The 13690-nt window shown below is 37.2% G+C and overlaps 1 protein-coding gene across 3 annotated transcripts in view; it reads right to left on the bottom strand.

Annotated features, from left to right (window-relative positions):
• ANO4 (anoctamin 4) overlaps positions 1 to 13690 on the bottom strand; it is a 416845-nt gene that overhangs the window by 200109 nt on the left and 203046 nt on the right. For all 3 annotated transcript variants that reach the window (XM_045062224.1, XM_023257365.2, XM_023257364.2), the window contains exons 5-6: positions 12595 to 12699; positions 262 to 398 (exon numbers count right to left, since the gene is read on the bottom strand). In XM_045062224.1, coding sequence (XP_044918159.1) covers positions 262 to 398; positions 12595 to 12699 — 242 coding nt within the window. The remainder of the gene's footprint in view (positions 1 to 261; positions 399 to 12594; positions 12700 to 13690) is intronic.

Here is a 13690-nt window from a genome sequence, read left to right as displayed (position 1 = left end):
CCTTTACATAAATGAAATGTCTCTGGGTATAAGAAGGAAAATACATGACTCACTGAAAAATGTTTTAAGCATAGGTAGATTCAGGATTCCTGAAATGTGCTAGACTTGTGGGGGAAATAAAAGAATATAATACCTGCCCCTTGTCTTGTTTTCTGGAAACCTACAGTTTAATGAGACGATGACTTTAGACAATCCATTGGAGGCATATTCCCAGTTCCCACCTGGATGAAAACCAGTATTTTTAAAAAATTACACACTTACCTCTCCCCCTGCTTCCAATCTGCTAGCATCATCTGAAGTACTGGTCAGGTTTCCAGGGTGAAGCAGAGAATCATCATCTTTGCAAGGACTGTTGACAGCTTCTAATTCATCAAAAAGAATATTGACATCCTTGGCCACTAAAACCAAAATAAAAACATTACAAGTGGGGTTAAGAATTTTGGATCTTAAAATAAATACCGAAATAGAATGTGTCTCCCTTTGGCTTCATATTTTTTTCATTGTTTCAAGAACACCTTGAATGACAGGTGTATTATTTCCTAAGAGAAAAAGAGGTCAGATGTAAAACATGTTTTATCAAACAGTGTCTTGATTAGGCAAGATTAAGGACAATGTGAAGCAAAGTAAAGTACTTCCATAATATAAATATAACTTACCTTCCATGATAAGAGAAGGCATTATGTTTGTTTAGTTTTCCTTCATATAGTTGTTTATCATAAAGTACTTTCACTTAAGACTTCTAAGAACTCATTCCCTGTGTTGGAGATAACCTTTTAAAATTTTATTTTATTTTTCATCAAAGTGTCATACAACTTGCTAAGTGAACCCATACATGTGCCAACTGAAAGATGCAGTAAGATCTGTAATTTTATTCCTTCGTTACTTCCTAAGGTCTAATAAAGAAAACCTAATACAGTAAGAAAACATACAGATAGGTTTTCTGCCTTTCTTATTTCTCTAATCATGAACTGAAATCATGAAGTTATCCATTCAGGGGCTTTCCCAAAAGATTGCTGATGCCAATACATGAAGCACTATATATCAGAGTTCCAAATAAAGAATATCACATTCAAATGCATGGTGCCTTGTAGCATACCAGAAATGACAGTTCAGCACTAGTGGCTGAAGAAATACGGTGCCAGGTCCAGGACCCTTCCTTAGCAACTCAAATGAGAGACCAATATTGAAGCTCACTTTTTCCTTTGATGCTTTAGAAATTGCCAAGGGTTTTTAACCTGCCACAAGCTGTTGCGCAGAATAATTTGTAGGTGATATGGTACTATTTACATAGCACATACAAGAGTATTCATCCTTTCATTCAAAATATTTTTAGGGATGTGCACACTGTGTTGTGCACAGAGTTGTGTGATAGCCATACCTTGATGAATAAAGGTGAGTAAACAAAACAAATAGTCAAAGAAATGTAAACTGCATTGAACGCTATAAAGAACAGAACATAGTTTGGATATAGAGAGAACAGATAATCATCTACCTAGAGAGTGTGACCAGGTTCTATAGCTATATCCAAATTTGTGACTTTAGGCAATTCATTTAACTACTCAGTTTTTTTTCCTGTAAAATAAAATCGGTATGGCAATAAAATTAACATTTATTGTTTACTGTGATAGGCTGAATCATGGTCCCCAAAGGTAATCTGATACCTGAAACATGTGAATATCTTACCTTCTATGGCAAAAGGGATGCTGTAGATGTGTTTAATTCAAGGATCTTAATGTGGGAGATTATTTTGGATTATATGGGAGGGCCCAAACTAATTACAAGGCAGGCACGAGGGTCAGAATCAGAGAGATGGATTGGAAGATGCTATGATGCTGGCTTTGAAAATGGGGGTAGAGCCAGGAGTCAAGGAATGCAGGTGCCCCAGAAAGTAAAGAAAGGCAAGAAAGCAGATTCTCTCCTAGAGCCTGAAGAAGGAACACAGTTTTGCTGACACCTTTATGTCTTCTGACCTCCAGAACTGTAAGATAATAATTTTGTGTTGTTTTAAGTCACTACATTTGTGGTAATTTGTGACAGCAACAAAAGTAAACCAATACACTTACTATAGGTTTTTAGACTCTGCAGCTCCAAAGAAAAAAACCTCATGGTCTTGTTATACAACCAAGATTTAGGGACACCTATGTTGTGCCATGAACTCAAGGAAAGGAACAGTTCTGAAGGGACATGGTATGTCTAGTGTTGTGGAAGACATCAAGGGGAAAGGCAACTTCCCTGACAACCCTACATAAAGAGACTCCTTCTCGTCCAATTATTCTTCACCTCCTCTCACTGCTCATTTCTTCACAGCACTTATCACAATGTAATTATATTGCTTATTCATTTGTTTACCTGTATACTGAATGTTTACCCTATGAGAATATAAGTTACATAAGAATAGGGAACTTGTCTGTCTCGACTGGTGTACAGAGATCCTGGCACAGCCCTCAACATGTATGTTTAATGATACAATGATGACCTCAAGGGGGACATAGTCTAAGGATGTCTGGGAGCCCCCTTTTCTCAAAATCCTATGGTTCTAGGACCTTGCATGTTCATTTTTCCTAACACAATTCTTATTCACAAGTCAGGCACTCCATAGTTTCAAGTAGAGACTGATTAAATTTTCAAGTACATAGTGATTACATTTCAAGTAGATATTGATTATATTTGAACAACAGGATAAAATTACTTTAACAAAGTATAAGATTTACTATTAGTTAAAAAATATTTTTTAATGTTTATTTTGAGAGAGAGAGACAAAGAGTGTGATGGGAGAGGGGCAGAGAGAGAGGGAGACACAGAATCCAAAGAAGACTCCCAGGCTCTGAGCTGTCAGCACAGAGCCTGATGTGGGGCTTGAACCCACAACCACAAGATCATGACCTGAGCTGAAGTTGCACACTTAACCGAATGAGCCACCCTGGTGCCTCCTGCTTACTATTCTAGGCTCTACCACTCATCTGCATGAACTTGTGCTCTCATTTCCTCACTGATGAGGCAGGTATGGAAAACTTCTTTTTCAGGATGGCTGAGAGGATTCAAGGAGATCATATACATGTTAGTCAGGGTGGCTGACGCATGGCGGATCTGCAAGAAATGTTGGTTTATCGATTTTGGACACTGGGGCCTTAAGTTACCACTTAAACCTTATCAACACAAGATGTCAAAAGAAACATTTGCAAGTTTAACTGGTTGTTATGAGGGGTAGATTGGGGTGAGGTGTGAAATAAAGGGGGAAGCTAAAGAGGACACTAAGATTCATGTCTAGGTGACTTACTGACTCACCATGGGGACAAACTCTTGAATATCCATTCATCCATCCATGAGAATTGCCCCTCTGCTTTTGCCAAAGATAAAAAATTACCAGATCATCTTCTGTCGGTATCACCTTCTGGTGTTGGCACAATCAGTTCAATAAAGCCCTCTATCTTTTGGGGTTCCCAAATGGAACCATGCTGTCACCCAGGAGATGTCTGGAGACATTTTTCATCATCCTGGCTAAGGAGAGAGGGTGGTGCTAGCATCTAGCGGGGTAGAGGCCAGGGATGCTGCTAAACATCCTACAATGTGCAGAAGAGCCCCATAAAAAGTTGTCTAGCCCAAAATGTCAACAGTGTTGAGGTTGAAAAATTTTGCTTTATATTAAAGGACCCACTATTTGATTCTAAAGGGACCAGATAACTTGGGAAAGGGAAGAGAAGTCCTTTGTTTTTCATATTGCTGCCCAACAGTATTACTATCTGGAAGTTGTTATGGAGCTGATGTTACCTGAATGCTCAAGAGAAATAAGTATGCTGTACTATCTGATTTTTAGAGAATTAAGTTATATTAAGGCATCACTATCACATGCCAGTCTCTCAAGAGCCTTAGCAGAGATTAAAAATGCCGATCCGTCAAAAAATGCTGAGCTGAACACACGGTCAATAAGAAGACTGCAGAACATGTAGACAACTACACAGACAGAAGAAACACGTGCCCTTCATCAATATCTCACCATTGTTACTGATAGAGCAGCTTTACATGCTAAGATTTAGAAACAAAGTACAATATCCTTTGAAGCAAATTTATATAATTTCTTTAAGGAAAAAATCCCCAACTTCCAAAGTTAATCAATTTTAAAAATCTATCTATTCAACAAGTACTTAGTGGATGCCTATCTTGCCTGGACACTGTGCTGGGCTAGGAACTGGGGTTCAAGCACTGGATGTACCAGCCATGGCCCCTGTCCTCACAGAGCTCACCATCTAGCCAAGGTGGCAGCTTTATCCATGGCATGGATATCACAATGATACTGTACATCCAAACAAGGTTACTTTTAAAGGATCCCCTCACTTTCCTTATACTTTTTTTTTCCTCAAAATAAGTTTGCTAATTATTTACTTATTAGAATTCTGCTATTAGACCCATTAAATAAAAAAGAGCCAAATGTTTTGAGAAGTCAATTAAGAATAATAAGATGAGAATGCAAAAAATTCTATTCAACCCACGTAACAGACCTACACTGCATAAACTCAGGAAGGGCTGTGTGAACAGAACTGGAAAGCTGAGTCAGTATAGGTAGATACCATGCATTTGAAAAGCACGAGAGACCCAAATGACCTCTGCAAAAAGTAGGCATTCAGCCTAAAAAAAACCATGTACAGCAAAGAGTCATGTACATCAGCTACACATAAGTCAAGAACCTTAAATTGCCTGGGAGATCAAAAATCAGAATCTTCAGTAAATCATCAAACAGCATAGGAAAGAGATTTCTGTAGGCTGACTTGCTATGCTATTCCAGAATAGAGGCAGAGCAGAGAAGTCAGTCGGCTAGGAGGCAGGTAGATCCTGACATTCTTTATATGATGGAAAGGCAAATTTACCTGTATAGTACTAAATCTACTCATTAAATATTTGCAATTATTTAAATATTTTTTCAATGAAAATCATTTAGGTTATGAGCCATTATTCATTCTCTAGGGAAAAGAGACCACAAATATATTTCAAGGGCTCGAATAAAGAAGCAAACAAGTTAATTACCTTCTACCATTTGCTCACCAAAGCAACATTAAGTTAGGTGCTAGAGGTACAAACGTGAACAAGAGATGAGTGGAAGAAATCAAATCAGTGTTATAAAAGCAAGGGAAATCAAACAGTGTGTCTTTTAGAGAGTAAGAAATAAATACCAAAAAATCAAATAGCTCCACTCACCGTTGTTTTAACTCTATTCCTCAAATGCAGCAGGAAAACCCCACACTGCTATGAAAGTACAGTAGTACTTTAATCTCAGTATTTTTTGATGCAGAGAAAATAAAGTGAAATTATAGGTCACTGAAGACAACATGCGAGGACTGTGTAGTGTAATCCAGGTATCTATATTTGTCTTCCAGAGCACCAGCTCATGTTACTATTTTTGTCCCAAGTTCCAATGATTACATCTGATATTCAGAATTCTGAAGATACTGTGTATTGGCCTCAAATCCTCATCAGAAAACACGAAAAAAGGACACCTTTGGGAATTATTTAGAATGCAAAACAAAATTGTTTAAATCTTAATTGAGGGGCGCCTGAGTGGCTCAGTTAGTTAAGCATCGAATTCGGATCAGGTCATGATCTCACAGTTTCCGAGTTCCAGCCCCACATCAGGCTCTGTGCTGACAGCTCAGAGCCTGGAGCCTGCCTCAGATTCTGTGTCTCCCTCTCTCTCTCTGCCCCTCCCCCGCCCACATCTGTCTCTTTATCTCTCAAAAATTAACAAACATTAAAAAAAATCTTAATTTGAACATAGCTGGCTGTTTTATAAGAAGTTCACCTTCACATCTAGCCCCAGGGTCTCTTCCAGGGAAAGGCCCATGGCATCTCCACAACTGATGTAAGGACTAGCAAATAGGAGGCGCTCAATGCCCATTTCTAGATAAGTAAAAACTAGTTGTAAGGTTCTATCAATTTTTTTTTCTTATTCTAGTTCTCTTAGTGTGATTGCTTGGAAGTATCTGTTTCTCTCTCAGACCCAGAAATTAAATATGAAGGAAGTGGGAAGGGAGACATACGCAAGGGCATTACAATGTATTGAGTGCCGACTGTGTATTAAGGATTTTCAGGTCTGTTTTCCCTTTTCATCCTCAAAATACTTTAAGAGAGGGACATTCTGAGAAAAAAGCCAGGCTCAGAGACACGAAGTATGGCCACACAGTAAGTGACAGAGATGAAATCTAACCCAGTTCTGACCCCCAAATCCACGATGTTTCTAGCTAGCTTCCTGTTTCTGTGGAAAGAATCCTACTGTTCTTAAATCATGTTTGGCTTTCAAGTACACAGGAGGTCCTTTAACCACCAACCAACTATCTTGCCCTAGTTTTAATATTTATCTGAATAGAGCTAGACTTTACATCTGTCACCTGACAGGTCTGACACTTTTTAAAATTTAACAAATAGATCAAATTAAATGTTTTTAAAAATTCAGAGAAACACAAGAGACGCAGTAAAACTCTGAGTACCTGAAGGTGGGATTTTAAAAACTAAACACTACTTAACATTTGTATGATACCAACAAATCTAGGACTCTCTGTTCATTACGCTTCAAATGAAATCTTATGGTGTTTCTAAGGCAGAGACGGCTTGGTGTACAATGAGGAGGGAAAAAAAGGCAAATTTGGAAAAATCAAAATAAATAAAGCAATTGGAAAGGACATGAATCTTCCCTTAGCTGGCTTTACTTCTTGCCAAAGGTCAGCGGTTTTCAAAGTGTGTTCCCTGGAACCCCAGGACCTTTTTGGGGAGTTTCATGGAAGGGACAACGAGGAAACTGAGTGGGCAAAGCCCTACACCCTCTACCCCCAGCTACTCCCAACAACTCAGTTACCTGTTTTATATATTGAGATATTACGTGAAAATACATATGAGGAAGAAACAACAGCTTCTACTGCTTTAAAAAGTTTATAAATCTCTACTAGTGTGTTACAGTAACAATTAAATGGCTGTGTTAACATCTCCCCAAAGAAAACCTGGGGTAAGAAAGCTGGGGTTCTAACTGTTACAGATCTGAGAGTAGGTACTTTTTTTCTGCCATGGAAAGTTTACTTGAAATACTTTAAGATTAAAAATAGGTCTCTGAAAAAAGAAGTCATAAAAATTTTTAAAAATGTGTAGTCATTAAAAAAATGTCATTGGCATTTTCTGGCTCAGTAATGATGCGGTTTATATAAAACGGGGCATAGACAATAGCATGGGGTACCCACAGGGCACTCTGCAATGGGGCCAAGATCATTAACTTGTTCCTGGGACAGCATGTTTCTTATGAAGAGCTTCTCTTGCCACTACTTCATTCTAAAGAAACAGACAGACACCGTGGTTATGGTTACTTCTACAACAAGGCAGATAATAACAGCACCTCTTAAAATCTGAGAGTGATACTTAGAGAAGAACTGAGTACCTAATTCTAGCTTTGCTCAATAGCCTTGGTTACCTTTTAGCAACTTGAAAGGAGGTCAATGATGTTCTACATTAAAGATCCTGAGTCTCCTGACCATAATTTCCCTTTCTTTGGAAAGAGCATGAGCTTTGGAATCAGACAAGCCTGGATTCAAATGCTAGTCTTCACACCTACTAGCCATTAGATTATTTAACTTATTTAAGCTTTAATACATTTCTCTTTTCAGTGAGGATAATACAAATTACCATACAGGATTATTGAGAGGAATGAGGACAAGGTAGCAGCCAACACTTGCCATGTGCCAGGCACTACATTAAGGGCTTTATGCAGATTTACTGTAACTATTCCCCTTTATCAGATGTGGAAATTAAGGCAAAAAGAATTTAAGACTGAATACAATAATATAGGTAAAAAGCCAAGCGAGAGTTGCCAGGCAAGATTACATGTGCAATATATGTCAGCACCTCCCTCTTCCCCATCTTCCCCTTTGAAACAGCATGACCATACAGATTAAAAATAAAATTGGAAATCAGGGCTCAAAAAATTGGATTCAAAATGACTCACTGGATGTCACTGAGAAATGACTCAGTCTCTGCAGGCACAGAAGCACAGAGGACCACCAGTGCAGGAACAGCACTGTGATTATGTGGGCACACGTGCAAGCACAGAGGGTCAGACTATAGGATAACAATGAGCCTTCCAACCTCCAAGTTCTCATTTGAAACATTTTGCTTTTTGCTCTCTTTCCCTCACAAGAATCTAATGGACTACGACACAATAATGTGCCATGGTGTGAATGCCACTCTAGAGTCCCCACAGTCTGTTATCTGTATATGCTGGGAATCAAGAAAACAAGAACCGAGGACAAAGCAGGAGAAGTGGGCAACAAAAAAGTGGGGGGAAGGACTGATCTCTAGAAAAGGATGGGCATTGATGATAATTTAAAACAAGAATTAAAAGGTTCAGTATAACCTTTGAATGGTATATTTTTTTAATGGCTTTCTAATGTAATAAATTCTCATTCACAAATACACACACATATGCTTCATGGACCGCAGATCTTTAAGATGTGATTCTCAATCGAATTGCAGAATGAAATATATTATTTTTCTAAGTGATCCTTCTCAAAAAAGTCCAGATTTTAAAAATTTGGGGACAAAAAAAATCAGAATAGTTTTGTTTTAGTTGCTATTATTATATATACTATAGTAGGCACTAAAATCCTTTGACTACTAGGGGCTATGAATCTTACTAGACAAATTCAAGACTAAAAATTGCCCCCATGATCTTGTCATCATTACATCAAGTGAAATCTGTCTCTAAGTCCCCACCCCACTGGCCTGGTAGACAATTTCAGTTCAGCCATTGCTGACATTCCTCTACTTCACACATGTAGGACTGTAAAAGGTTACAGAGGTTTTGAAAACAGCAGAATGTTTAAAGAGACCGCTCAGTTCTCCAAGCCACACTGCTACTCATGAACCACCCCCTTTGCAAGTCTAGAATAGAATTCATTCATTCACTCATTCATTAACAAAATTTGTTGAGTGGCTACTATACTCTATTTTCTGCTCAAGATACTAGAGATACAACAAAGAAATAGGAAGAGAAGACTGCCACCTTCCCAGAACCCTCAAAGTTCCCTGAATGCTAGAAGATCTGCTTCTTCCTCAGGCTAGAGAATCTCAGCCAAGACTGGCAGTTCTGGTGGCTCAGGTGCAGGCTCCCAGCACACAACCCAGTCATTTCCTCCCTTTCTACACACCGAAGGGAAGCCATGCTACCACTGCAGGGCAATCTAAGTGAGCTGGACAGGAAATGCCTTTTCTCTGTCTCTGGGTATCTATGTGTGTTTCTTTCTCCCTTTACCAAGCTTTAGTCACTCAGAAGCCCAGGCTTTCAGAAAACAAAAGCCAGAACTTCAGGAACACAGAACTCTACTGAAACAAAGGATGGGGATGGGGAACAAAAGGTTCGAATAAAGGAAGAGGGGAAAATAATGAAGGAAAACACACACATACACCCTTATGTCATACTGCCACATATAAATGCTTTCTTCCTAGAAAGCAATCAAGTTTTCATTTTGAAAAATAAAACAAATGTGATCTGTGACTGTTTTAATTTTTCTTGAACTTAACTGTGCACCAAAATGTTCACCAGTGCTTTAAGATTATGAGGAACATAGTGTGTGGCACATGACAGGTGAGATGGATAGATGGATGAATGGATAAAATGACTCTTTTCTTCCTTAAAAGCTGTATATCTGATATGGGGAAGCTGAGAAACTTATAGGTGGCCAGCCATTCTAAGACATCTTTTGGACAGATCAAACTATTGTTGGACAGATGTAACTATTGTTAGGGCGTAAGTACTATAGGAAAAAAAAATGTAAATGTATTTTATAATGTAGAAGCGTGGAGAAGAATTCTTGCATCAAGACATAACAAAGAATAATTTTTTTTAATTTTAATGTTCATTTTTGAGAGAGAGAGAGAGAGAGCACAAGTGAGGGAGGGGCAGAAAGAGAGGGAGAGAGACAGAGAAACCCAAGCAGGCTCCAGGCTCTGAGCTGTCAGCACAGAGCCTAACATGGGGCTCAAACCCACAAACTGCAAGATCATGACCGGAGCTGAAGTCAGAGGCTCAACCAACTGAGCCACCTAGCTGCCCCAAAATAAGAATAATTTTTTTTAATCTGGAGTTCATTTTTCCTAATTATTTTTAATCTTTTATTTATCAGAACAAGGGCCAACATACGTTTAAACATTGACTATCAAATATTAACCATTTAGCCTTAGGGAGGTATACTCCGTTTTTTTCACCTTTAAAATGGAAAAAATAGCATCTATTACTTATAGGGTTGTTTTAAGAATAGGAAGAGATAGAATGGAAGAGCACTTACTGTAACAGTCAGCCTACCTTTGACACTCAAAACATGTTTCAAATACTCTTTCTCTCTTTTCTAGCTTGTTCTTAAAGGTGATATATGTATGTCCAAGAAATTCCAAGAAAATAATGAAATCTTTCTATCATCTCAAGAAAAATACTTGTAGGAGAGAAAGAATTTTCCTGATGTCCAAATCCTATATATTTTTACATTTTTGTAAGTTGGTCTCTTAAAGCTTCCTATAAACAATAATCTATAGTACAGTCCCTTGAAGAACCAAACTATGATTTTTATACTTAGAAATTTCAATTAACTTGTTAAATATCTGAATCACATTTGAAATGCAGGGAGAAACTGAAGGGAGATAAAAGGTCCAAATCCCTCCTACCAGTAATGACTCAGGCCACATGGGCAGCTTCTCAAACCTACTTAGCATAAAAATTATTATATTTTTAAGTTTATTTATTTATTTTGAGAGAGAGAGAGAGAGAGAGGAACCAGCAGGGGAAGGGGCAGAGAGAGAGGGGACCAGAGGATGCGAAGCAGGCTCTATAGTGACAGCAGAGAGCCTGATACAAGGCCCACAAAACACGAGATCATGACCTGAGCTGAAGTCGAAAGCTTAACAGACTGAGCCACCCAGGCGTCCCAGCATCAAACTTATTTTTTAACAAGAAAACAGATTAGTTACAAAGTATTAGAAAATTCTTAAACCTATAAAAAGTTTATTTTCATTTTAAAGTAAAATATTTCCCTTTTCTTAGTTTTACATTTAAATATTAACTACTCATAAGCCTCCACTCTTCTACTTGTTCACAGTGTTATCATATATAAATGTCTGTAGTAAAATATACTAACAAAAATTACTATAAGTATAATCTCATAAACATTTAAATTTATGTAAGTTCACGCAGCCCTGAAAACTTTTAAATTCATCTCCTGAACTTGCATAGAAGCCAACTTTTATCATTTATTAAAAATTTTTTAAAATCCTCTCAGCACTATATAATCTATCATCTTTCAAATCAGATGAAGTAATTACAGAATTTTATAACTTCCAATGAAAAAATTATTTTCTCTCCAATGTCTATTAATTGGATTTTTAATCTCTTGGGGAAATTTTTCTCTTTTATTCATTAAGCTAATATGAAGGGACTGCCCAACCAGAACAAATAACTGGTCCTCTTGTATTCTTCATTAAAAATATTTCTCTTAGTACCAGCCTTATCTTCAATTTCAGGATCCTTCCCCTTGATGTGTTTAAACCCCATACTGAGCACATTCAGAAAGGAATTAAACGAAGGGTAGGAGACCCTCTATCCTCCTCTGGTCTCCAATCTTGATCATATTACGTCAACAGGTAACCTCTGCCACCCTCAGCTGTCCTACCTATGAAAGGAAAGTATTAATTATCTCAGGTCAGGAGGACAGTATAATAACAAAAGAGGATAACTGCTATGAAAATGCTTAAAGCTGCTCACTAAAAATTTAGTATAGAAATGCAGTGTCACAAAACCAAAAGTAGCAAAAAAATTATAGTGGTTCTTTCTGCAGTGCTCTTCAGATCTAACCCCTTCAAACACGAAACTGTACAATACTATTGGATCTTAAAAGAGGAGTATCATTATCTCGAATTAGAGCTCCAATAATGAGACACAAATGTTAATGATTTAGTATGTGATACTACATCATCCATCCTCAATGCTGAATCTACAACTTGAGTAAATGTATGGTTTATGATCAAATTCGTAGTGACAACTACCAAACACAAAGTAATGTAAGAAGAGTAAACCTTGATTAATCAAAATGCTTACAAGAGAGGGGTCATTCCTGGATCACAGCCCATCATTAGAGATTCAAGATACCCATTTTGGAGAATAAATTCCTGATTTCAGTTTATTGCATCAAAATTTACTTCTTAATACTCTTACATTTGAGCAAAGGAATAATATTCTGGTTTCTCAAAGAGTTTTATTTATGATTAATCAAGGAATCTAAAAATTACAATTCCTAGATATTGGTTAAATATCACAGAATACTAAATATATAGAATTTATAATTCCACTCCAGTTTTCCATCAGGCTTCTTCAAACACCCCAATACTATGTGACTCAGTTTCACAAATTAAACCTGCAGTTTAGTAGCCATCTTTTCTGGTCTCAAAATTATCTTACACAGTATCTCTTTTAAGACATTTTTTAAAGCATGGCATCTAAGTTTCTAGTTTTATTATCGCTCCCAAGTATTAGAAGAGTTTCTCCTTTCATGGTCAAATTAAAATTTGAGTGAAACTTACTTTCTTGTATTGCATTAAGAATCTCTGAAAAGTCCACATCACTCTTTGGGCCGTCAGGTAGTATTTGCATATCCAGCTGGTAGCCTTGCAAATCCACACCTCCTTCTAGAGAAATGAAAGATATTCATGGAGTTTGCACTGGTTATCAGAGAGCCCAGCATTAGGGTCCCAAGGAGAGGCAATGTCAAAATCTAAAATGAACAGCCAGCTGGTTTGCCAGTGATCGTCCCTCTTGGAAAAATTACTTAAAAAAAAAAATGAGAAACATTACCAGCCATTTGATCCTTATGGGACCAAAAAGGTTTAACTGTATTTCCAATGTAAAAAATAAGGCAATTACTTTTTTAAAATACCACACACTTCATAGTATTTACTGATAATTTCCTAGGTGAAGAATGAAACATGTTAGCCTCCACCCAAGGACATTTAAAATTATTTTTAGCTTCGCATGGCTCAAAAGTGACATTCAATACAAATACTTTATAGCATCTTCTTTAAAATTATAATACATTCTTAGAAAAGGGTTTAATATTCTTGATATCACAGGAAAAAAGATATCATTTTCCCCCTCACAGTTGGACGTCCCTACTACATCACTTATTTTTCAATTACACCAGAATGCTTTTATTTATTCTATGAAATAATTAAACCTCTTGTACTAGATTTGCCTGATGCATTTTTGGTGTGTTCTAAAGAAAGAGGTGTTATTTATGCTGCTCCACATACCTATGGAACATTTAAAGAAGTCAAGGAAACCAAGATATCAAAAAGTAGCTTAATTACTACTAACAAACCTTTAAATCCTTCTTAAAATAATTACAAACAACATCTCCAATTTGAGGAGTCTGGTAGGGTTAAAAGCCAGTGCTAAAAGGAAAAGATAGCCTGATGAACAGAGTAGGCCATGCCCTAGCTTCCAATACTTTTGTGAAAATAATTATTTCATAAGCCCAGAAATTATTCTTAGCCTTCAATAAATTTGTTATGTCCCTAAAACTCAAAAAGAGTATGACATAGTCATGATTGCACAGGGACACTCATTCTAGGAGGGACAAGGACATAAGTAACTTAACATAATAGAAGGTGAGCTTTAGTA

This window comes from Felis catus, chromosome B4, assembly GCF_018350175.1.
Source record: "Felis catus isolate Fca126 chromosome B4, F.catus_Fca126_mat1.0, whole genome shotgun sequence".
Lineage (NCBI taxonomy): Eukaryota > Metazoa > Chordata > Mammalia > Carnivora > Felidae > Felis > Felis catus.
The sequence above is the reverse complement of the archived record's forward strand: the minus strand, read 5'-3'. Positions and strand labels throughout refer to the sequence as shown.